This window comes from Artemia franciscana, chromosome 12 (genome assembly GCF_032884065.1).
Source record: "Artemia franciscana chromosome 12, ASM3288406v1, whole genome shotgun sequence".
Taxonomy (NCBI): Eukaryota; Metazoa; Arthropoda; class Branchiopoda; order Anostraca; family Artemiidae; genus Artemia; species Artemia franciscana.
In genome coordinates this window covers 2,162,312-2,188,628 of record NC_088874.1, presented here as the reverse complement: position 1 = coordinate 2,188,628, position 26,317 = coordinate 2,162,312, and the positions used below count along the sequence as shown (strand labels likewise).

The following is a 26,317-nucleotide window of genomic DNA, read 5'->3' as shown; positions in this document are numbered from 1 at the left end:
TTGAAATTAGACTGCACTTTTTGTGTCTAATTAGACTCTCGTTTTTATGTCTAATTAGACTCTCGAAGTTAAAGTTGTTGATTCAAGGAGGAAAAGAATAATTAAGCAATTTATGATCATATTGCGAATAATTTTTGGTGTCAGAATTGATGCAGAAGTATTTATGTAGAATTGTGAATGAGCTGGACATTTTAAAAATTTTTAATTTCTATTAAAGCAATAACGCCATCTTGGTTTTAATTGCCCTTAAATAGACCTTTTAGTGAACCACCCACCGGCATCCACTAAAAACCTCAAAATCTGCCAATAAGTGACGGTAACTTTTAGTAACTAATTACATCTATATGACTCTGTCACGCTTTCTAGAACTACAATGAGAAAAACTTTTAGACAGCTATATAGGCTTGTTTTGCAAGGGGAGGTAGACAGTTTGCCAAAAATTCTCCTTTTCAGCCATCCACCTAGAGCCAAACGAAAATCACGTCGTTCTCGGATTTTTTTGGACGTGGTCATAAAAAAGTACTTAAAGGAAATTGGAAATTCTTTGGAGGGTGCAAAGAGGGAAGCTTCGGATAGATTGGAATTGAGGAGGAGCGTCTGCGGCTGTGTTGGCCTCAGGTGGATTGGTGTTGTAGTGAGTTGTTAGTGGTGGTAGTAGTATGTATGTATACATTTACAGACATGTAAATAAAGGGATAAAGGCTTACAAAGGTACATTGTCTGCTTTGTCCTTTATGTTATAGGTTTTTCCCGCATATATAAGGCTGGTGTTTGAAAAGAATTTGAGGAAATTGTTCTAAATTTTGTAAATTCATTCTTTATCTTTCACCCAGGAAAAATTAGTTTTTGGTGAATAACTCTATCGTTTCTTGATATTGTTTTGGCATTGGATATATGCCATAGGAAACTGTAGCATGTACTAACAACAGGGGTGTTGGGGTGCAAAATACTAATGTTGAGAGCCCAAGTTCCGTTTCCCCCCCCCCTAAACACTGATTTTGTATTTGCCCCATTTTTCGTTGATTTTGGGCTTTTTTATAGTTTCTATTGTTTTTGTTTTTTTTCTCCACCTTTACACTTTTGTGTGGGTGTGTTGTGTAGAAATAAATAAATAGGTACAGTGTTATACTATCATGCGTTTATCTGTATCTATATAAGCCTTATATCCCTATGGTCCGTTTGGTATGTCTTTGAAAACATGTATTGTCTGATCAATACATATTATTGTATAAATATCAATAATAAAGTGCCACTATCCATTTTTAGGGATGACCACTTGGGAATTGCCGAATGGATACGGGCGACTCAAACCGGATATTGTCACTTATGGGTCGACTGTTCGTGGATCCAGTATAAATGGTGGATGTCGTAGTCTCTCTGGAACTAGTGTTGCTAGTCCAGTTGTTGCAGGAGCTATAAGCTTGTTAGCAAGGTATGTAAAAGGAAATCAGAAAAGTATTGAAATGTACCTTTCACAACAGGAAGCCCGATGAAAACATTGGGCTTCATCGCACGTTTTGACTTATACGTTTGATTTATACATCGCACGTTTTGATTTATACATCGCACGTTTTGATTATACGCTTTGATTTATACATCGCACGTACTTACTGCAACATACTTAGTGCAACAAGTGTTACTAAGTGCAACATACTTACTGGTATGAGGTGGGATAAGTCTAAAGTGCCGATAAAGCAACTGTTTGGGTTTGTTTCTCCTATCATAGAGATTGAAAATTCTTGTACGATTTTGGTTGAAAGGAGACTCAACGTGTCTTCGTTTTTTGCTAAAAGTCATTGAAGAGAGATAGAGGATGTAGTAAGGGTTAGTGGCTTACTTTTTGCCTCAAAATATTTGAGGTTGATACCATTACTAAAATGATAAAAACAATATTGAAAATATTGTTTTAGGTAAAACATTGTTTTATAGTGATTTAGTACGATTCCGGACCACGGTCGCAACAAAAAACGCAAGAGGATTCGCTAGAAGTTTTCCAGAAAATTGCCTACGGATTGTTTTGGATGCCAGTCCGACTGACTGTATCTCTAACAGTAGGTTGTGCAAAAAAATGTGGTTTTATCCCGATTTCTAGGAACACATTGAGAGAAAGATCAAGTTGAGTAGGACATATTCTGCGGATTAGGTTGACATATTGCCAAAAATAGTCCTTTTTGGCCATTCATCTAGAGCCAAACGAAAAACAAGTCATCCCCGAATGTGGTGGGAGGATTTCGTAAGGAAAGATTTAAGGAAAATGGGAATTTCTTGGGAGGGTGTACAGAGGAAAGCTTTGAATAGACTGGGACATATGAGAAGTGGGTAGCTGTGTTGGCCTCAGGTGCGTCGGTTCTTCAGTGAGTTGTTAGTAGTAGACGTAGTAGCAGTATATACCACTTATGCATACTATAATATCTGCCACTTCTTCCGTAATTAAACATCGTCGTGCCAAAAAACAAAATGCCATCCAATGATTTTCGTAATTTTTCTGATAAACCTAAAATATCTTTAAGAATCATTGTGGAAACATTTTTTGTCTTGGGACCAAAATGATATAACATTTAAAAATATAAAGTTTTCAGATAAATATTGTGGCTTCGTTTTGCTTCATACTATATAAAATCGTGACGGGTTGCTTTATCAACTAAATATTTTTTCGCTTCAATCATGGCCGACCCCTCACCCTGCCTTTTATCCACCCAATATCATATAAAGTAAATATGTTTCAGCAAGTGTGACCAGTGGATGAAAATTATTGATAGAAAGCTTTCACAGTTTGTCACTCATTTTCAGAAAAAAGTTGAGGTACACCCTTTGGCTATTGTTATTATTTTGCTTCGATCATGGTAAACCCCCCTCCCCTACCTCTTATAAAGCAAATAGGTCTCTTCAAGTGCGACCAATGGATGAAAGTTCTCGATAGAGATCTTTCACAGCTAGTGACTTATTTTCGGACAAAAATTTAGGCAAACCCTTTGGTTATAGGTTTGATAATATAATCTATGGTTTGTAGCATGCCAAAATAACCTAGCCTATTTTCTTCTAGCAATAATAGAATTATAAAAGTAATGAAAATGGGACTGGCCTGGCATTTTATTTGAATTGTGTATTCAGTTCATTATTTGAGCCTTTCACTTACCAAATCGATTAACTTGAGAAAAAAGCAGAAAGAAAAGTCATGGAAGAGTTTAATTTTTTAGTTTGGGTTGTTTTATACCAATTAGCCGATACAAGGAAATTATAATAATAATGTTTTGTTTATTTAATAACAAAAATAATACCATTAATATTAAAAAATAATAATGTTATAATAATTGCCGATGTTCGATCTTTGGTGAGATATAGATGGCAACCCAAGCCTAGTAATAATAATGCTTTGTTTATTTAACAACAATAACAGTAATAATACCATTAATATTAAAAAATAATAATCTTATAATAAGTGCCGATGTTCGAACTTTGGTGAGATATAGATGGCGTACAAGTATAGTCAACTGAGAGTCGAATTTAAAGGAATAAACACTGTAGACATTAGATAATAGATCTTTTAAGTTGAGAAACTGATTTTAACTGATTTTAGCAAAAAAAAAGTCGGTTTGGGTTTTATGCTGAATAAGATAAGTATTAAAAAAAAGATGTATACATTAGCCTGTTTTTATCAAATTTATCAAGCCTGTTTTCTTCAAATAATCAGAACACCTTACCACATGTCATATCTTCCACCTTATTTTTTTTGTTCTTTTTTAACTCAAGCTACTTCCATGCTAAGATGTTCATATAGCCTAGTCATATTATTATAAAAAATATTAATCTTACAAGATAATGTACTAAGATAATTAGACTCAAAGTCTACTATGACTCAAGAAGTACGTATTATAGCAAAGCGCAACCACTGGAAACTGTGAAAGCATTCAACTCCCTCGTGAAAAGTATTGCCATCAATTTTTTCTAGCCATAAATTGATTTAGATGTCAGAGTAAACCATGTACTGACATATGCCAAAAACTAAGAATTTTATAAGGAAATGATGAGAATAAATCTTTGCTCTGTTAGTAGGCTCGCATCTAACCAAATATATAACCCAATATGTAAGAAATAAAAAAGAATTTCGCGTAAATGGATATTTTCGGCTAAAAAAAAGTAAATTTTCCTCAAACGTAAAATTTTACTGCTCTCAGCTTCCCCATGGCTCTAAACAAATGAGTAAACCGTAAAACTATATGTTTATAATGATAGTTAGATTTTAAAAGATTGGAAAAAAAATTGATCAATGGAATTACTATTTTATATGGTTACGGCTTTAGTTGTTTTTCTTTCTTTGCTTTGTTTTTGACTATCTATTAAACGTCAAAAGGCTTATAGTGTATTTTCGAAGTATTCGATGAACGATCCATAGAAAAGTTAAGAACAACCACTATAATCCACTGAAACTGCCTTCTTTTCTTATTCTGTGAAGCAAAACATTTTTTTCTTACTGTCAGATTTATTCTTTTATTCCCCCCTCATCTAATAGAGCGTAGGCATTTAGATTGACATGCTACTATTACTAACAACTCACCGCAGCACCAAGCCGCCTGAGGCGAACACAGCCGCGAACGCTCTTCCATTTCAACCTATTCCAAGTTTTTCTCTTTCCACTCTCCCAAGAAGTTCCGATTTCCTTTAAATCTTTTCTTACAACTTCTTTCCTCCCACTCCATTCGGGGACGACCTAACATACTGAGCTTGACATAAAATGCATAAACGAAATAAAGTACGGTTATAGCCGTTTTGATGTTTTTTTTTTTTTTTTTTATTTATCTTTTTGTTCTTCTTTCAGTGCCGGATTGAAACAGGGTAAACCAGTAAATCCTGCAAGTATCAAACAGACTCTTCTCAATTCTGCTAGGCGATTGCCTGGTGTTTCTATGTTTGAACAAGGTCACGGTAAGCTAGATCTCTATAGGGCTTACCAATATTTGATGTCCTATAAGCCTCATGCAAGTCTAAGCCCAAGGTGAGTTAAATAGGCTATTCAAATATTTTTTTTCGTAGAATTCTAGCGAAATACAACTAAGTAAGTAATTTATATAAGTATATTTTCATTTTGCTTGATTTCTAAACTACCTACTACAGCAATAACAAATATTCTCATTTCATGTTCATCACTAATCTTTATTTAATGGGTCTTTATTGTCAATTACAGTTAGTCTCACTTTACAAATTTTATACAATTTAACCAAAAACTTGCTTTAACTTTGGCAAAAATAGAAATTCCTTTATTTCGGTTTTATTGTGTCTGAGGTTTTTTGTTTTGAAAACACAATTCCGTTGATTTAAACAGTATTTTAAGCAATATTGTTATTTTATCAACTTAGCTTAATTTGATGGTTTTTTATAGGCATTTTCAGTTGAATCCAGGATTTATCCAGTTTAGTTTTACCTGTAGAAGTTTAACTTTAACAGAGCAAATTTTTATTTATGATTTTCATGTTCAGTTTAACTGAAAGCCTTAAACATTTTGATAAATATTGTTATTCTATCAGAAGAAGTTTATTTAGTGGATTATTATAGGCATTTTCAGTCGAACCCTGGTTTTATTTAGTTTAACTTTACCTTTATAAGTTTAACTTTAACTTTGCCCAATTAGCTTTACAAATTTTACCTCAAATTTATCTGAAAACCTGTCTTAGTTTTGGCAAAAAAAGAAATTCATTCATTTTTGCTCGAGTCTGCTTCTCGGGCTTTCGGTTTTGACGACGCTGTTCCATGGATCTGAACAGCTTTTAAAGCCATGTTGTTATTATTTCCTGTTATCTAGGTTTTTAATTAGAACTGTAATATAAACTAAGTGGAGAAAATAACTATTTTGAATATCTTGATTAATGAGACTTGAATTAAATTGAAAGAACCTATTAAATTCCATTAAACATAGCTTTCTGATAAGAAGGAAAAAAAATTCTTTTTGCTGTTCTAGTTAGTTCACAAGGGGGATTTCATCACAGAGCCTTTTTTTTAACTTTTTGTGTAAGGCATTTGTAAGTCAAAACACAAGGTCAGTAGATCAAAAAGTGGGCTATTCAACCATCAAAGTTTGGATTTCAATCTTTGTTGGAGTCATGTTGGGATTAAAATGGTAGGGGCTTACACCAAATGGAATTCAAAGAGTTTGAATCTTTCCTTGAAATTCGAAAATTTATCAAAATAGAAGGCTAATTTCTATTTGGGTGCATCTACTATCAGTCAGAATCAGATGAATAGTTTGTATTAGATCTAGAGGCAACTTTTTAATTATCAACGATGGACGTTTTTATAGCCATGTGCTTCTAGGTATACTTTCCTTAACGTGCTCTTTTTCTTTCATCAACTTTGAACATAAATTTGCTTCCTATGTCATTTACAGGATTTGGGTTTTAGGGATGTTGTTTTGTATTTGGTTTGGAACGGGAAGCAGTGGCCTTACTCTTGTAAACTCAGCCAGGGTCGACCCAGCTCAAAATGGGTACCTGGAGAAATCTTGGGAAGGAAAACAGAAAGGGTGTACAAAAGCACAGAATTGCTGGCCCCCACCCCCTCCCCTCTGCCTCCTGGCTGAAGGACCAGGAAACGGAGGACAGCACCGTTGGTAGGGGCTGTAAAATCCAATACCGTAAAATCCGTGTAAAATCTTTACCTTACCTTTTATCTTCAAATTGTGTATAGCCTTCGTTTAGAAGTTCCCTCATTTAGAACTCCTCCCCCCCCCCGAAAAAAAAGAATCAATGGCGTCTGGGTCATTAGTGTCTCCTGGGTGTGGTATCTTGAGATAGGGCTTGCTTATCTCTTTTCTCACCTTTGTTGAAGACCCTTCCTTGGTAGTTTGAGGGGTCCAGTATTGTTTCCCCAATCCAAAAAAAACATTCTCCAGCTTCATACCGGTTTGGGAAAGCAGCTCTCCTACCTCAAAACAGAGGGGAGAGTCGCCCACCACTCGCCAGCAATCAAGGTTTACATGTTTTCATTCTCAGGGCCAGTAATAGCAAGAGAACTCCTTTCTCGTATTTTGGATTGCTCCTCGAGGATTCTTTTCCTGCATCACGGTCGGCGCGTGATATGTCCAGGGGGATTGACCCCAAGGCCATGACTTTCATACCCATTACTGATTCATACCCATTAGTCTATTCCTCCGAATTTTCTGCTTTATTGTCAGACATTTGGCAGGACAGGTGGTTGCTGTAACAGAAATTAGTAGTAGTAGGCGCCTATTTGTCCCTACGTCTCTCAGAGGCGTCATTCATTTTGTAGCTTTAATAGTTGAACTGATCGTTATAAACGCTTGAGTCCAGGAAAGGTATGTTTTGTAACCATTTTTTTAGAAATGCAACGGCGAACCCTCGTACAGAACACATTTTTCTAAAGAAACCCCCACCCGCGCTCTGCCCTCTTTGAGCTGTTTCCCAGCCTGGTCTTATCTCGTCTTCCAGTCGCTGCTTTGCCTCTAGCACCTTTGTCCTCTACATTACAGAAAACATAAATTTCTCTCTTCTTCTTCCTTGGTCCAAACGCTGCCCATGTTTTGTATTTCTTCGCTTGTTCCTTTTTCCCGTCTTTTTTTAATGACTGTTTAATTTTTTTTAATAGATATTTATTTATTTTTTATTGATTTTTCCTTGTTTTCGTCCTTTAACATATTATGACTACGCTCAATTTAAAAAATGACTTGTTAATGGATTTTCTGTTTTGGGTTTCTGTAATGAATGAATAGAATCCTTTGTCGTTTCCAGGTTCATATCTTTGTTTTGGAATGGATTTCCTTCTTATAGTTCTAATTTTTGCATTCTTTTGCCAGTCTTTTAATTTCTGTTGCTTTTTGTGCTTTTTTGCTCGTCCTGTTTCTTATTTATTAAACCCGAAATTTGAATTCAGCTCTTTGGGGCTTGTGATAGCAATTTTTTGAAGTAAATATCTTATCTTAATAATGAATACATGAGTCCTTAGTAAAAATCATTTTTAAAGGCAGGCTTTTTTCAAAATTAAAGAGTATGGGAAGCCGATAATAGAAAAACTCAAGTTTAAAATGAAGTAAATATTTGAAAATTAATTTTTGTTCGTTTTAAGTTTTCATTTTCTTTTTGTTTATACAATTTATTTTTTGCTCGGTTTTAATTTATTTTTATGGCACTTGGTATTAACCAAGTGACATATAGCAATCGCAAATTCTGTCGGTCTGTCTGTCGGTCCCGGTTTTGCTACTTTAGGCACTTCCAGGTAAGCTAGGACGATGGAATTTGGCAGGCGTATCAGGGACCGGACCAGATTAAATTAGAAATAGTCGTTTTCCCGATTTGACCATCCGGGGAGGAGTGGGGGCCCGTTAATTCGGAAAAAATAGAAAAATAGCAGTATTTTTAACTTACGAACGGTTGAACAGATCTTAATGAAATTTGATTTTTGGAAGGATATCGTGTCTCAGAGGTGTTATTTTAAATCCCGACCGGATCTGGTGACATTGGGGTGACATCAGGGGGAGTTGGGAGGGGGGAACCTAAAATCTTGGAAAACAATTAGAGTGGAGGGATCGGGATGAAACTTGGTGGGAAAAATAAGCTCGCGTCCTAGATACATGATTGATATAACCGAAACGGATCCGCTCTCTTTAGGGTAGTTGGGGGGGGGGGTAATTCTGAAAAATTAGAAAAAATGAGGTATTTTTAATTTACGAACGGGTGATTGGATCTCAATGAAATTTGATATTTAGAAGGATATCGTGTCTCAGAGGTGTTATTTTAAATTCCGACCGGATCTGGTGACATTGGGGGGAGTTGGAAGGGGGAAACCTAAAATCTTGGAAAGCACTTAGAGTGGAGGGATGGGGATGAAACTTGGTGGGAAAAATAAGCAAAGGTCCTAGATACATGATTAACATAACTGGAATGGATCCGCTCTCTTTAGGGTAGTTGGGAGGGGGGGTCAATTCTGAAAAATTAGAAAAAATGAGGTATTTTTAACTTACGTACGGGTGATCGGATCTCAATGAAATTTGATATTTAGAAGGATATCGTGTCTCAAAGCTCTTATTTTAAATCCTGACCGGATCTGGTGACATTGGGGGGAATTTGGGGTGAGGGAACCTAAAATCATGGAAAACGCTTAGATTGGAGGGATCGGGATGAAACTTGGTGGGAAAAATAAGCAGAAGTCTTAGATACGTGATTTACATAATTGGAACAGATCCGCTCTACTGGGGGGGGGGGTTAATTCTGAAAAATTAGAAAAAATGACGTATTTTTAACTTACGAAGGAGTGATCGGAACTTCATGAAACTTCATATTTAGAAGGACTTCGTAATTCAGATCTTTTATTTCAAATCTCAACCGGATCCAGCTTCATCGGGGGACTGGAAATCTCAGAAAATGCTTAAAGCGGAGAGACCAGGATGAAACTGGATGGGAAGAATAAAAACCTGTCTAAGATACGGGACTGACATAACCGGACCGGATCTGCTCTCTTTCGTGGAGTTGGGGGGGGGGATTTGAAAATTGAGGTATTTGTAACTTACGAAAGGGTGACCAGATCTTAATGAAATTTGATATTTAGAAGGATCTTGTGCTTTAAAGCTCTAATTTTAAATTCCGACCAGATCCTTTGACATTGGGGGGAGTTGGAGGGGGAAACCGGAATTCTTGGAAAACGTGAAAATTGGGGTATTTTTATCTTACGAATAGGTGATCGGATCTAAATGAAATTTGATATTTAGAAGGAATTCATGTCTCAGAGCTCTTATTTCAAAATCTCGACCAGATCTTTTGACATTGGGTGGAGTTGGAGGGGGAAACTTGAAAACACTTGGAGTGGAGGAATCGGGATGAAGCCTGGTGGAATCGAATAAGCAAATGTCCTTGATACGTGATTGACGTAACCGTACTGGATTCGCTCTCTTTGGGGGAGTTGGGGGGAGGGGTTCAGTGATTTGCCGAGTTTGGTGCTTCTGGACGTGCTAGGACGATGAAAATTGGTAGGCGTGTCAGGGAGCGGCACAAATTGACTTGATAAAATCGTTTTCCCAGATTCGACCATCTGGGGGGCTAAAGGGAGAGGCAAAATTAGAAAAAATTAGGTATTTATAACTTAAGAGTGGGTGATCGGATCTTAATGAATTTTGATATTTAGAAGGGCATCATGATTCAGAGCTCTTATTTTAAATCCTCACCGGCATTAAGCCTCTGATTTTCATTTTAAATCAATCTATTGATTCTTAGAATTTTGTTAGAGCTCATACCATATGAGCTCTTGGCTCTTAGCTCTTCTTGCCTCGTCACAAGTGCCATATGAGCTCTTAGCTCTTGTTTCATCTATGTCTCTATCTGCTATCTTATTTATTTTGTTTTCAAAATATTTTATTTTGGGTTTCTTGTATTCTTTAGTTGTAATTTCTGTTGTCCCAAGTTTGAATCACCATAGGACTTATTTCTGCTGGTCTCAAGTTTAACATGACTCTTTGCTTTTCTTGCAAAACTTCTTTTTAGGGAAAGTTTTTTTAATTAATAATGGAAACATTTAAAGCTCGTCTTTAAGAAAAAAAAGGGCATTCCATCTAGTGCTACCAATCAGAATTAAAAAGCTAGTTTTAGAAACGTAATTAAAAATGTGACCTGCATTTATTTATATATCGGTATTTAATTACTTTTGTTTTGCTTTGAGCAGAAGATAAAAGATCTTGTTTTGCCAAAAGGGCACAATAGCTGTTGTTATATATGTTTTTTTTTTCTTCTTCTTCTTTTTTACTAGCTCGTATTCTGCAAGATAACTTAGATCTAACCATTTTGTGACCATGAGATAAGGTTTAAAAAATAATGTAAAGTTCTTTAAAATCAATTTTAAAGCGTTGCCAACGTAGTAGTATTGTACCTCTTAGGTACAATTTAGAGGCGTTGGCACAATGTGATATATCTGGAATTTTTTTTTGGTACAGTACAAATATTCGGGCACATTTTAGTTTTATACGCCCCTTTCTGACTCGGATGAGCATTTTCTTCTAGCTATTGAAAATTTTTCAACATACTGTTCAAAATACAAATTGACCTCGCAATTTTAGTTGAAAAATTGGTACAGTTTATTTCAAAACGTTGGAAACATGGTTAGATGGCTAACAATGAACATTTTAAGTTTTTGCCATGTCATACACAATTATTATGTTTTCATTTTATGGGGATGACGAAGTGCCAGCATTCCGATGTGAATGATGCATTTCCGGTCTTTTTTCCGCTTCCTAACTTTTCTCTGTTTTAAAGTGTACAAAGGTAGCCTATAGGTTATGCTCCGCCTTAAAAGAAACTCGTGGCATCACTCGTACTGATTATACACAATATTACTCGTACCCGTGTTGAAGACGATTGCTCTTACGATAAATACTCCCTTTCTGGGCATGGGTGATACCCATTTCACTGCTATTAGCTGGTTTACAGGGGCAGTGGTAAAAATGTGATCGGGTCTCTAAGAATTGTATAAGTGACTTGTAGACAAATGATTATAAGATCTAGGTAAGAGTTGAAAAAGAAGCTTTGAATATACGAATGTATTCATCGAATATGAGAGAGACAAAATGAGAAAATTAGTTACAAGCTTTTCAGTGTGGTTTCACTGCGACTTATGAAACCTCGAAATTTAATTATAATTGTTATTTTCGAAGAATAGAAATAAACCGTCAGTGATTCCAAGATTTGAGAAATTCAATTGAGTCAAAATTATCTACAAAACATTTACTATGTTCGTTTCGCTCCATAGTCTAGGCCAGTTTCTAAACTATTTTGCAAGTATTGCTTGCTGAAAAAGACTGGTGAGGTGCTTTTTCGGTTTTGGAGGTAAAGTTGTATAGTTAAAGTAGATTTTAGAGGGTACAGAAATAAAAAAGGCTCTAGAACTTTTGGTTTTCGTTTGAGTGAGCCATCATCCGATTCTCTATGACAATTGGGTCGATGCGATCACCCCTGGGAAAAAAAGGCGAATAAACATGCATTCGTGGTATTTCTTCTGACAACAAAAGACAAAATGCCACATTTTGGAGATAGGAGCTTGAAACCTCTATATTAGGGCTCTTTTATATGTTGAATCTAATGGTGTAGTTCTTATTAATATTGCTTTATTTCTCAGGCTGTCCCCTCCCCTTTTTTCGAAAATCTGGCAAATTTTCTCAGGCTCTTAGCTTTTGATATTAAACTTAATGAATTATGTATATTCGGAATCAGCATAAAAAGTCAAATCTTTTGATATATCTATTGTTGTCAGTTTTCGTAATTTAGAGTTTTGATTGCTATTGGGACGAGTAGCTCCTTACTTACAGCTTGCTACCGCAAACTGTTTGAAAAAAAAATCTGATTTTTTTTCTACCCTGAATATGTAAATTGCAAATATGATAATAAAATTTTAATAAAAATTAAATTAAAATTTTAAATAAAAATTTTATGGTAAAAAATAAATGCGAAAAGAAAATTTGATTGTTTCCTTAAATTCAAAAATTTATGTGTTTTGTTTTTCTCGTCACATGGCATAAACCAGAGCACTAACGTGTAATTTGGCTTTTGCCAAAACGCAGCCTTACTGATCTTTTTTTTTAGCTGTATTGATTTTACAGTATATTGATTAAACAGCTTTTAAGTAGTCTTTCTGTGTCTATCCAATATATTTCTCTGTCAGTGTAACCTAAAACCGAACAAAAAGTATAATTAACGATGTATCCAAACTTAAAATAATGGTGTATTATGACAAATTAAGTTTTTGCTCCCTCCCGTTAGACTAGTTTTTATTTAATTATTGATTAATTAAATATTATTTTGCAAGGGATATTGATCCCTTAAACTTGGGTTTTAGTAGGTCAGAAAAACCGAATTTATAGCATATGGAAAATCTTTTATTTATTGACAAATATTCAAACAGATAAATAAAAATTAAAAAACCAAGAAACATATCTCAGTCTATTGCTTCCATTTCATCTATATTGATTTGACGGACTGTGCCTTTATGTGGTCCTACTGCGTCCAGCCTATATATTACCCTTCTGTTACCGATATTGTCAGCGTCACGTATTGACAAACAAAAATTACGGTTAACAACGAATTCAGGCATAAATGAATTTAAATTACCATATATAAAGGTTGTGCTCTCTCCTCTCAAATTATTACTTACTTAATTATTGATTAATAAGAGACTAATTCTCACCCTCCATGTGATCCCTTTGACAAGTGGCTGTAGTGGGTCAGAAAAAACTTAATGATGATACATGCAGTAATAATTTAAGAAAATTTAGGGGGAAGGAGCAAATGTATTGTTCAAAATGTAGGGAGGGGGTCAATTTTGTTGTTTTTTTCTATTTTTTCTATGAAAATACCACAAAGTCTTTTCCAGTTAAAATCCCTCCCAAAAGAGGTACTTATCGAAATCCAAGAGAACGGGCAAAAAAAATCAGGGAAGTACATGCTCCCCCCTCCCTAATTGCCACCACTGAATGCATGGAGATCCTTTTATCTATTGACAAATATTTCAATAAATTGTACATACAGATACAAAATAAAACTTGGAAACGGAAAGAATTACATATCAATCAGTAATTATAATATTACTAATTATATTATATAATATATAATATGATAATTTATAATATAATATATAATATTTTTATAATATAATATTATGTTATTATATTATATGTTATGTTATAAATATGTTGTTATTATATGTCATAATATATATTATGTTTATAATATAATAATATAATATATAATATATAATATGATAATATAATATAATAATTATATATTATATAATTATAATATTACTATAATTAGTAATTATAATATAATATTATCAGTAATGATATGTAAGAACTACATATCAATCAGTAATTAAATAAATTCCCTTCCAGCTATATTGATTTGACAGAGTGTGCTTTTATGTGGCCCTACTGCACCCAGCCTATATATTACTCTTCTGTTCCCACTATTGTCAACGTCACAGTTCTAAATGGTATGGGAGTCAGTGGAAAGATAGTGAAAGAGCCTATTTGGCATCCCTATTTGCTGCACTATGGCCATCTACTTAATATTGAAATCTCGTACTCTGATCTACTTTGGCCCTGGTCTGGTTTCCTTGCAATCTCAATTTGTAAGCTAACATATATTATTTCATTCTTTGATTTTTGTTGTGGTTTTATTTATGTAGTAAATAGTCTAGAAATTTGTTTTCTAAAAATAGTCTAAAAACAAAATCTAAAGATTTTGAAAAAAAATTCAAAATCTGTTGTTTTGCATGAACCCCTAATAATTTAAACTGACTGGCTTCTTTTACCCTATTGTAAATCTGAGTAGAACTGCATGCTTGAAGTACCTAGAACATGTAAATGATTGCCCCCTGGACTTACCTTGGGTATATTCATGCCTGAAAACCGTGATTTTCAAAGATTTTTTTTTTGTTGATTCAAAATGTGTGAAGTTCTTGGGGCAGTACCACATTCTCGTCAGAGTTGCCACGTTGAACCCTGGAAATAAATAAAAACAACTAATTAGTTGAATTTGACAACCCCTCTCGTTGGAAAAAAATCAATTATTAATAATATTCTGACTCCTAAAAGTAACCGCACCGTCAATGGAAAGTCACACCTGGTTGTTTTGTGTTTTTAATTTATTTTTGTTATGTTTTCACCCGTTTCTTTTATAATTCGACCCCGCTACTACTGCATATAGACTTCTTGTTTTCTATGAAAACTTAAGTGTAAGTTTCCGCTTAATCAGTTGAAATGGCCAAATTTCATTTTTTACTTTTCTTGGTACTTCAAACTGCTCATTTCAATAGATATATTAACTGAAAAATGTCTGTCTATGGTGCTTTAAAATGCTTGGAATAGGAATTTGAATCAATAACTACCGTGGGTGGTATATTTTATCACACTGACTAGCGGATTAAGGGAATTTTATACCTTAAAGAATCGCTCAATCTTGTCCAATATAACAATTTTTGGTTTGAGTTAACAAAACTATTTAGAATTGATTGGGCAGTCTTGCCATAGCTTGTAGAGCTTGGGTAAAAGATCTGAAAAACGAAAGAAAACTAAAAGATGACACCTTAATAAAAGAAAACTAAAAGGAACACCTTAATAATAATTCGTGATTATGTACTTGCCAAATTCCCCTTTTCCTCTATTGCCATTTTTATTTTTAATTTACTGCAATGTTTTTGTAATTTAATTGTTAAGTTTACTGATTTGCCCTTTATCTTTGATGATTTTGCCTTTTTAATTTCTTTTTAATTTTAAGTGTTTGACTTAATGTACCGATTTGAATTTTTTTTTTCTTAGCTTTTACTGACATATAAAGCGAATTCGGCTCTATAGAGCTTGTGATAGTCTTTTGAAAATAAATATTATCTTATCTTACCTACTCTCCCTCAAATCTTTGAAAGACCATTTAATTTCCCCAGTTTGGTGCTTGAGAGATATATATTCAGTTTTAATGAAACTTTCATTATCAGAAAGTGTACGTTTTGTTATTTCGGTGAACTGGAGTAGAATAGTTTTAGAGTACAGGAAAGGGCAGTCCCTAAATATTTTCTAGCATACCTGCTCGGAGGACGCTCAAAATCAGTTCGAAGGGAGTATCATTTTAGTAATTTAACCACTATGAGTTCCCTGCGGTACCACCCATTCTTATTGATAAAATTGCCGACAAAAGGGAAGTAAAATTTAACTGCATTTCAAGTTAAATTTCGTAGTCAAGCCACAAATTCTCGATAGATTTTGCCGATAGCCCTTTGTCCCTGAGAAAAAGTCATTAACCCTTTGTCTTTCAGACGGTCAGCTGACGTTAAGGCTTCCAAAAATGTTTTTTTAGGAGTCGAAAATTGAAATCTGCTTTGAAATTCCACTTCATTTGGAATTCAATTACATAAGTGTGGAACCTCCACTCTTATCAATCGCCCGTGTTTTGGAACTGATTATATCTTTTAATTAAATAAAAAAAAATTGTTTTTTAACTGAAAGTAAGGAGCGAAATTAAAACTTAAAACTAACAGAAATTACTCCGTATATGAAAGGGGCTTTTCCCTCCTCAACGCCCCGCTCTTTACGTTAAAGTTTGACTCTCTCTCAACTCTACTTTTTAAAACATTAAAAAACTTTAGCATAAAGAGTGGGGCGCTGAGGAGGGAACAGCCCCTTTCATATACGGAATAATTTCTGTTCTTTTTAAGTTTTAATGTCGCTCCTTACTTTTAGTTAAAAAAAACTTGTTTTATTTTATTTATCATGCTAAAGGGTCTAAAGCCCTTTTAGTTATTACGAACTGCCAGTGCAAACTTGTAATGCAAATCATTCAGCTAATGCTGGTCAAATCCGAATTTTAGTTTTTTTTATTTAATTTCTGGATGTTTTTGAATTAATGCATGTTTTGATTTTAGCTCTCCGCAGATGAATAATTAAAACAAAATTTGCATATTCATTTTTTTGGCTAAATGGCTTTTTCATAGTTTTGATCGAATGATTTTGAGAGAAAAAGGAGCGGGGGAGGAGCTCTAGTTGCCCTTCAATTTTTTGGTTACTTAAAAAGACAACTAGAACTTTTAATTTTTTACGAAAGTTTATATTAGTAAAAGATATACGTAATTTACGAATTAGTTTACGTAACAACTTCTATATGCTTATGTTTTTATTACGTATATGAGGGGGTTCAGCCCCTCGTCAGTACCTCTCTCTTAACACTAAAGCTTAAATTTTGTCCCAATTCCTTAAGAATGACCCCTGAATCACAAAGGTCGTAGAATAAATAGTTGAAATTACTAAAAAATACTTAAGCGTAAAGAGCGAGCTAGTGGGAGGGGGGTGAACCCCTCGTATGCGTAATAATTTCTGTTCGTTTTAAGTTCTAATGCTGCTCCTTACTTTCGTTTGAAAGAATTTTCATATTTATTTTTCTTTTTTTTTGTTAAATAATACTAGAAAATCCTGCGCCCCCTTCATGGATATTTTCTTCCCCCATGACAAATTCCTCCATGGTAAGTTCCCCCACATAACCCGCTCCCCTCAACCCCTCCCCACCTACCAAAAAAATACCCCTAACTTCTACAGCAGGGTTCTCTGAAGCGCTGAATCTGATGGTGTGATTTTCGTGAAGATTCTATGACTTTTAGGGGGTGTTTCCCCCTATTTTCTAAAATAAGGCAAATTTTCTCAGGCTCGTAACTTTTGATGGGTAAAGCTAAACTTGCTGAAACTTATGTATTTAAAATCATCAATAAAATACGATTCTTTTGACCTAACTTTGGTAGCAAAATTCTGTTTTTTAGAGTTTTGTTTACTATTGAGCCGGGTCGCTCCTTACTACAGTTCGTTACCACGAACTGTTTGATAATACGGCTTTATATGAAATGTGCAATTATAATACAAATATAAATTATGTAATATAACACATATTTGAATTAATAAAGGATATATTCTACTTTTTTAAAGGATATACTCTACTTTTTAAAATGTTCGTTAATTTTGTCTTGCTAGAGTAATATGGCTAATAGTTTTATTTTACTTGTAGCTGTGTCTGAAGAAGCTGCTGATTGGGAAGGTATTGCACAAGGTCATATTTCTGTTACTGTTGAATCTTCCCCTGAAGATGGCACCACTGAAATCTTGACATCCACAATTACTCTTCCTTTGCGGGCTAAAATCATACCAACACCACCAAGAAGGTAAGTAGCAATTTAAAGTCTGTAACGTAATGTACCAGCTACTGCCATCTAAAACTTGGGTATTGACCTTAAATAGAGAAAGTTCGACTCTTAGTTTCAAAAAGTTTAAGGAGTGCATGCGCCTTGAATTTTGAAAATTCATAATTTCTGTTTGACCGGCATGGCTGTCTAATCTTAAACTACTTCTAGTTACATCTAGAAGTAGGGGTATATTCTATGTATATTTAGAAGTGTACATAGAAGAGGACACCCCCCTCCCAATGGAGTAGTGTTGGTGAAAAAGTAGCATGGTATCAAAAAGTTTGAATGCTAATGAAGAAATTGACCCACCCTATAGGAAATCATCTTATTTATTTAAAAAAAATACCATATCTTGTCAAAATGCAGTAGACTTTATTGCCTTAGAGACTACAAAATACTAATGACGTGAAAATGAAAGCGGATTATTTAAAAAAAAAAATTCAATCACATATTTCTTATTGGTTCTATTTTTTGACTCGATTTTTAACAATCGAGGAATTTAGTTTTTAATGAATAAGACCTTCGCATGCAGTTATGCAGTAATTTGGTGTTGTGACTCTCTCTCAACTCTACTTTTTAAAACATTAAAAAACTTTAGCATAAAGAGCGGGGCGCTGAGAAGGGAACAGCCCCTTTCATATACGGAATAATTTCTGTTCTTTTTAAGTTTTAATGTCGCTCCTTGCTTCCAGTTAAAAAAAAATTGTTTTTTTATTTAATTTCTGGACCACAAAATTAAAAAAAAGAAGCTTAGCAAAGGGTGTTATTTGCTGATTTTGGGTCAGAAAATCAGCAGAAAAAAAGCTAAAAATGTCTGGCAGCAAGCACCTAGAGAAAGTGAGGTTTTCTTTTGCAGGTCTTTGCCAATCAGCAGATTGCTAATGATTGAATTAGTATGAAGTGCAATCAGATTTAACTAATTTGTTCTGCTTTTTCACAATTCAATGTGGCAACACTGACTAAAATATGATTTTCAGTGTAAACATGAAAATAAGATTTAGTCTGATATTGGATTTTTGGAAATAGTTGTTTTTGGGTATGAATAGACGCAAGATAGGTCTAGTGGCACAAAATATGTTTGTTTTAATGTACTTAGTAGTTTCAACAGTAATTCACCCGTGTATGTACCCCCTCATAAAGCCTGGTCTTTTTGTGCGAATTATTAGTCAGAAAACAATTTTCAATAAATAAGATTAACCAGTAAAAGTGTCTTTGCAAAAGTGTAAAACTGCGATAGTAAGTTTTATTTGTTGTTTTGTAGTTTTTGTTTGTTGTTCTTTTGTTGTTGTAGTAAAGTAAGTAAAAAGTAAAAGTGTGTACTTGCGATCAACAGAGTTATTTTGGCTACAATTGTTCACAAATTTGTTCACAATTAAAAATAATGGTGTTGAATTTGTCTATTAAACAAAGGGTGAATAAAAAAAACATATTGAGGAAGTGTGTGGAATAAAGACAAATTTGGAAGATAGAAGGCGGCTATTTTTTTGAAGGCTATTATATTTACTAATTAAATAAAAAAAATATTTAGTAGTTTAATGAATAAATTTAATTAACTAGCTTATGAAAATGAGTCAATTTTAGAGAATAGAAGATCGTTATTTGTGTTCGAACCTATAATGTTTATTTACAGATTGAAATAAAAGTATCAATTGAGGCAAACCAGTTTCCTTATAAAGATTGTACTCAATACATAAAATTTAAGTAATGTTTAATAAAAATACTTTAAAAATAAATAAATGAATACTGTTTAATAATTTTTCTAACTACTTAATTAAAATTAATCAAATTGGGATTTTAAATCCTACCAATACTTGTTTCTTTCCATGATACAATTGCACCAACACCATCAAGAATGTGAGTACCTGTTTAAAGTCCATAAGGAGACCCGAAAAGAGTGTGTGTGTGTGTGTATACGTTAACCTCGAACTTTAGGGGGGCTTTCCAGCAAACTGCTGATCCAAATCTATATTCAAGACCAAAAATGATTTCAGGACTAGAAATTTCTAGTAAAATTTTTCTAGAATTGAAAATATTGCTTGTTATATTTCTCTGTCAAGTTAAGCAAGAAATATTGAAACTAAAAGAAAATATATTTACGAGAACGTTTGTGTGTAATTCAGACAGACAAACGGCTGTCTCTTCGCTTGTTGTATACAAAGTTGTACAATATACAAAGTTGTATAAAATATTGTATTTGCATATCGCTAGAAGTAACAGTATAAACTGAAACATTAAATTTGCCCATATGTACGATTGAAAAAATGAAAAGGAAAATTTAAAAAGAACAGAGAAATGGTTTTACGATTAAAGGTTATGGTTTTAAAGTTAACGTTGATTTTAGGGTTAATGGTTATGGTTAACCAGGTTCTGGTTAATAAGTGCAAGTATATAACAAATTTCATCCTACTTTAAATATGATAACGAAAGCACTACTATTGACTGAAAAAAATGAAAAGGGAAAATTAGAAAGTAAAAGTGAAATAAAATATGAAAATAAGTAAATTTAAAATAGATTAAAAAAGGGCAAATGACTTCATTCTATCGAAAGGGGTGGTAATGAAGGAATTGCCTGCATTTAGAATTTTGCTGGATTGAAATTTAAGGTCAATTGTTCTTCATTTCAGTAAACGGATTCTTTGGGATCAGTATCATAACTTGCGCTATCCCCCTGGCTATTTTCCAAGGGACAATCTTCGGATGAAGAATGATCCACTTGACTGGAACGGCGACCATATTCATACAAACTTCAAGGTAATGCATAAATTTTGTTTTTTCTTCTTTTTCTTCTCCATCCCTTTCCTTACAGCGTTTACCAGTATAATGCTATACTGACATTGCACTATACCTCAAAGAACATATTTTTCAGGTCCATGGTATATACCAATTTTTGCCTCTTACATATTCAAGATTAGAGTATTAATGCTCAAACTGTGTATCCTTATAAATTGAAGTGGTTTTTATTTTTAAAGATAATATTGATATAACTCAGTGTGAATTAATTGACTATTTTTTTAAACATCGCTCATTTTGAGCTCTAAATTGAGCGATGTTGCAACAGTTGAAACTACTGTCAGTTGAGGCATCATCATTGGTTAAAGTTCCAGTTGACGCATCAGTTGTAGCCCCGGTTGAAGCCATAGCTGAAGCATCAGTTTAAGCATCAGTTGAAGTCCAAGTCGAAGAATCAGTTGAATATCTAGCCGAAGCATCAGTTGAAATCCCAGCTGAAGTATTAATTGAAGTTCCAGTTAATATTTTAATTGAAGCTTTAAGCATCAATTAAATTCCCATTTTGAAATATTTCACCTGAAGTTTTTCAACGGTCGACCTTGACCTTGAAAATTTACCTTGATCCTAAAAAAGTAGAGAAAATAATATTTATTTCCAAACGTCTATCGCAAACTTAAGTAGAGCCGAATTTACACAAAATGATCAATATAATAATTAAATTGAAGCTATTTTATAAACACAGTGAAACTATTCATAAATATTTCGTGAAAGGAACTAATTTTAAAGGAAGGATGCGCTAACATTTTCTTTTTCTTTCTTAATTAAGTTAGTAAATTAAACTATTTTGTATTTTGATATCGATAAAATAAACTAAAGGCTATGCTGATGTTGTAATGAATTTCATAAATCTGATCAAATATTTTCTTTTTGTAATTGTTAATACGAACAGGGAAGTAGTTTCCCTTGCCTCTACAGCTGTGCAAATCATGATGCCCTCGGAATTACTTTTCTCGAAGCGTTCCGCCGTTCTTTTTACTTGAATGGCGATTTTAATTTTTATCTTATGTCATGTGGGTATACGGTGTGCCTAGGACAAAAGGGGTAGCTATCTATCCTAGAGGATGTACTTTGGCTCTTTAAAAGATTGCCATGACTTTTGATTTTCAATCAAACTAGCATTCTTCCAATTTTCTACAATCATCCGTTCTATTTTATGACGCCGAGAAAGAAAATATGATGAGGGAACAATGCTTTTTACTAAATAAACGCTAATGCGCTAACCAAGTATTAGACTATATCAGCAGTTTTTAAAAGGTATGTACAGATTAAAAACATTTGTCTTTCTTTTCTTGATTGAGAAAATTAAAAATAACTTTTTTTGAATCTTACTTGTGTACTTGTTTGGACAACTGAGATAACGTGTAGTGATTATAAATAAAAGAAAATATGATCCAATTTAGATTCTCTGACTCTAGTAAGAGTGAATCCAATGGGGGGGGGGGTGGTGGCAATCGACTTACACTCCCTAATCGTTGTTCCCCCTCAGCTTGGAAATTATTTACGTTTATGTAGTTTTCATTATTATTGTCTGTGGATTGTTTCGGTTACCTGACTGACTCACCGTATCTCAAACAGTAGTTGTGCGGAAAATTTAGTTCAGTCCCACTTTCTAGGGCTGTAATGAGAGAAAGCTTGAGATGGCTAGGACATGCTCTGTGGATGAAGAATGACATATTGCCAAACATCGTCCTTGTCGGCCAACCGTCTAGAGTCAAACGAAAATACGATCCAATTTAGATTCTCTGACTGTAGCAAGAGTGAATCCCAGGGGAGCAATCGACTTATACTCCCTAACAATTACTCCCCCTTAGCTTGGAAATTATTTACGTTTATGTAGTTTTCATTGTTATTGTCTGTGGATTGTTTCGGTTACCTGACTGACTCACGGTATCTCAAACAGTAGTTGTGCGAAAAATTTCAGTTCAATCCCACTTTCTAGGGCTGTCATGAGAGAAAGCTTGAGATGGCTAGGACATGCTCTGTGGATGAAGGATGACATATTGCCAAAGATTGTCCTTGTCGGCCAACCATCTAGAGTCAAACGAAAAGCAGTTCGTCCCCGAACAGGGTTGGAGGATGTCGTGAGGAAAGATTCATGGGAAATAGGAACTTCTTGGGAGGGTTTAAAGAAGGAGGCTTTGAGTAGACTAGGGTGGAGGAGCAGCGTGCATAGCTGTGTTGACCTCAGGCGGATTGGTGCTGTGTTTAGTTGTTTTAGTTGTTACGTTTAGTAGTAGTAGTAGTAGCATTAGTAGTAAAGTAATATATTGTTAATTAGGCATTACTTATTTTCAACTAGTCAGTACAAGTTAGTATAGTACAGGATTATTCTTTTCTATATTCCCACGCTAGTACAATAAGTGCAGAGTTTATCTTTTTATTTCTGGTAGAGTCCCCCCTTCCCGTTTTTTTTATTTTGGATGTTTCACGGAGATTTAGATGTAGTTTTAAAGTGGTTATTCTGAGAAAATATATTTGGCCCTTTCCCTGAACTCCACTACATTTTGTAAGCCCAAACAAGCTTTGCTTTTGGCCATTTGCTTGTTTTGTTTTGTTTATTTATATTAGTAAACCCATCTGTTTCTCTCTTTGAAGAAGAAAATCTTTCTAAATAAAGTTGAGTGCCTTCACTCGTTGTGAATTTGGTCTTAAAATTCGCGTTAATTGCTAAATATGTTTCTTTTATTAGGATATGTACTAGTTCCTTCGTTTAAAAGACTAATGACTAATTTAATGACGTTTTAACGACTAATTAAAAGGCTAAATATGTTTCTTTTATTAGGATATGTACCAGTTCCTTCGTTGAAAATACTAATGACTAATTTAATGATTATTTTTAATGACGTTTTAAAGACTAATTAAAAGCTAAATATATTTCTTTTATTAGGATATGTACCAGTTCCTTCGTTTAAAAGACTACTTTGTTGAAGTGTTAGGTCATCCATTTACATGTTTTAACGCTGAAAACTACGCCGCTTTACTATTGGTTGATCCTGAAGAGGAATTTTTCCCCGAAGAAATGACTAAACTAAGGAAAGATGTCGAAGACTTTGGATTGTCGTTAATTGTTTTTGCTGATTGGTACAATACGTCTGTTATGAAAAAGGTTCAGTTCTATGATGAAAATACAAGGTATGATTCTTATTACATGTGTTATAATAATAATAATAATTTTTTGTACCCACAAAAATACTGTAATTAAGTATTAGAATGTGGTATAAAAGACAAGATATCAAAATACGAAAGATGCAAAAATGAAAAATATTAACTATAGAAAAAAATAAACAAGACAAATGTACGGAAATAGTTCATCAAGAGCAGTAATTGAGAGCATCCTTTGTAGCTTTTCCAACTTTAATATTATGTCAGGTATATTATTTTTATTAATCAAAATCTGGTTACATGTCCAAGGAGGAATGAAAGTAAGAAACTTACAGTATCTGAAATAAATCCTCGGGATAATTTTTAAATCACTTTTTCTTAGGCTGGGGAAAATGCCTGCTGTTTAAAGGACTGAATGATCACAAGAGGTAGAGTAGAGTTTTGCCAGTGCCCTCGATTTTTATTTCCCTCGATTGGGAACAATTTTCCCCATGTCCCAATTGTATTCTTTTAGAAATATCTAAAACATTGTGCTGACGGAAACAGAAAACATTATTAATAAGGGGTATGCCCAACCACCGCAAGGATCAACAGACGGAATAGAAAAAGTATCACAGTTAAGAGGAGATGAAAAAGTTGAAGCCAAAGATAGAAACTCACACTTCTAATCGTTGAACGAAGGGTCCATTCCTGAAAAAGCATTAGAACCAGAAGAGATCATTTTGGAGAGACCAGTCCTAATCCGACTAATCAGGATTAAATCTTCAGCATACGTAAGATAAGAAACATCGGAAAAATATGTAGAGAAGATTTTCACAAGCATGCCAGAAAGGCAATTTTAAAAAAGTGTGGGTGATTAAACGCCACCTGGTCTTACACCTCTTTTTACTTTTAATAATAGTAGTTGGAGAAGATTTTAAACTAAGGAAAAAATTGGAATACCAGAAGCAGAATAACTGAAAAATTAATCCCTGAAATATAAAGAGAATAAAAAAGTAGGGAGTACACTGCACTGTTAAATGCTTTCGAAATATTTAAAACACAAATACAAATTCCTTTATTCTTAGAATTGTTATCCAGAAGAAGAGATAGTAAAATACGATAAGGACGCTGACGTCCCATCCCAGGCCGAAAACACAACTAGTTCTTTTCTTCACTAGTCTTATTAATTATGACTGATCTGGATTTCCTCCATTACATATAGCGTAGACATATCTTATTGGTTGGAATATTTTCGGGCTAGTTGTCCGCCAATGAGCTGACAAGGGGCTATAAGAAAGAATTTAAAGAAAATGGGAGGGAGTAAACGGTGAAGCTTTAATATACTTGGATCAGAGGATGGGCATGTGAAGCTGTGTTGCCCTCGGGTAGTTGTCCGCCAATGAGCTGACAAGGGGCTATAAGAAAGAATTTAAAGAAAATGGGAGGGAGTAAACGGTGAAGCTTTAATAGACTTGGATCAGAGGATGGGCATGTGAAGCTGTGTTGCCCTCGGGTAGTTGTCCGCCAATGAGCTGACAAGGGGCTATAAGAAAGAATTTAAAGAAAATGGGAGGGAGTAAACGGTGAAGCTTTAATAGACTTGGATCAGAGGATGGGCATGTGAAGCTGTGTTGCCCTCGGGTAGTTGTCCACCAATGAGCTGACAAGGGGCTGTAAGAAAGAATTTAAAGAAAATGGGAGGGAGTAAACGGTGAAGCTTTAATAGACTTGGATCAGAGGATGGGCATGTGAAGCTGTGTTGCCCTCGGGTAGTTGTCCGCCAATGAGCTGACAAGGGGCTATAAGAAAGAATTTAAAGAAAATGGGAGGGAGTAAACGGTGAAGCTTTAATAGACTTGGATCAGAGGATGGGCATGTGAAGCTGTGTTGCCCTCGGGTAGTTGTCCGCCAATGAGCTGACAAGGGGCTATAAGAAAGAAGCTTTAATAGACTTGGATTAGAGGATGGGCATGTGAAGCTGTGTTGCCCTCGGGTAGTTTAGTGTCATAATGAGTCGTTTTTAGTAGTAGTGTGACAACGCCCATTTAAAATTGTTTTAAAATAAAACGACAATAAAAGAGTTTCCTGTTCGAAGGGAAGATCCTGGGGAGTTTATGGTAGTGATAATTGGTGATCACTGGAGATAAATCGTCACTTAAAAGAGAATATATATTTAAAAGAAAACTGTTTTATCCAAGATTCGAACTTTTATTACCGTGGCCATTAGGCAAAACCGTGGCGTAAGCATAGGACACTAGCTATATACAAGGAAACATGTTAAAAAAACAGTTCCTATTTCATAGTATGCAGAACAATCATAGTCAACACATTTTACTGGGGGATAACCTTTATCTTCACTTCTGTTCTTGTATTTCCAGTTTTTCTATCACATTTCTAAATATTTTTGTCTTTTCTCTCAGTCTTGAAAACTGTTTATAAACAAACCCCAAACGCCATCAAACCTAACTTAATCTAACCTAATTTACCACTATTTGTCTAATGACATGTTTTCTGAGCAATAATTAGATGGCACTGATGTGGATCAATTAGATATATAGAGTATTTGAAAGCGGAAAAATGCGGCCGAATCCATGTTTATTTTTCTGAAATTTGTTTTGAAAAAAGTGTACAACAATGAAAGAAGTAAGATGATGGTTATTTCCTTGCAAAATGTGTTAACTAGGATTATTCTGCATATTATGAAGTAAATATTATTTTCTTAACATGTTTCCTTATGTATAGC

The 26,317-nt window shown here is 34.2% G+C and overlaps 1 protein-coding gene across 2 annotated transcripts in view; it reads left to right on the top strand.

Moving 5' to 3' along the window:
* Window positions 1-26,317, top strand: part of LOC136033572 (membrane-bound transcription factor site-1 protease-like) — a gene marked incomplete in the record, with an annotated part of 67,459 nt that overhangs the window by 29,266 nt on the left and 11,876 nt on the right. For both annotated transcript variants that reach the window (XM_065714330.1, XM_065714329.1), the window contains 6 exon segments: window positions 1,267-1,432; window positions 4,817-4,993; window positions 13,874-14,112; window positions 17,526-17,679; window positions 20,325-20,451; window positions 23,378-23,622. In XM_065714330.1, the coding sequence (XP_065570402.1) occupies window positions 1,267-1,432; window positions 4,817-4,993; window positions 13,874-14,112; window positions 17,526-17,679; window positions 20,325-20,451; window positions 23,378-23,622 (1,108 nt within the window).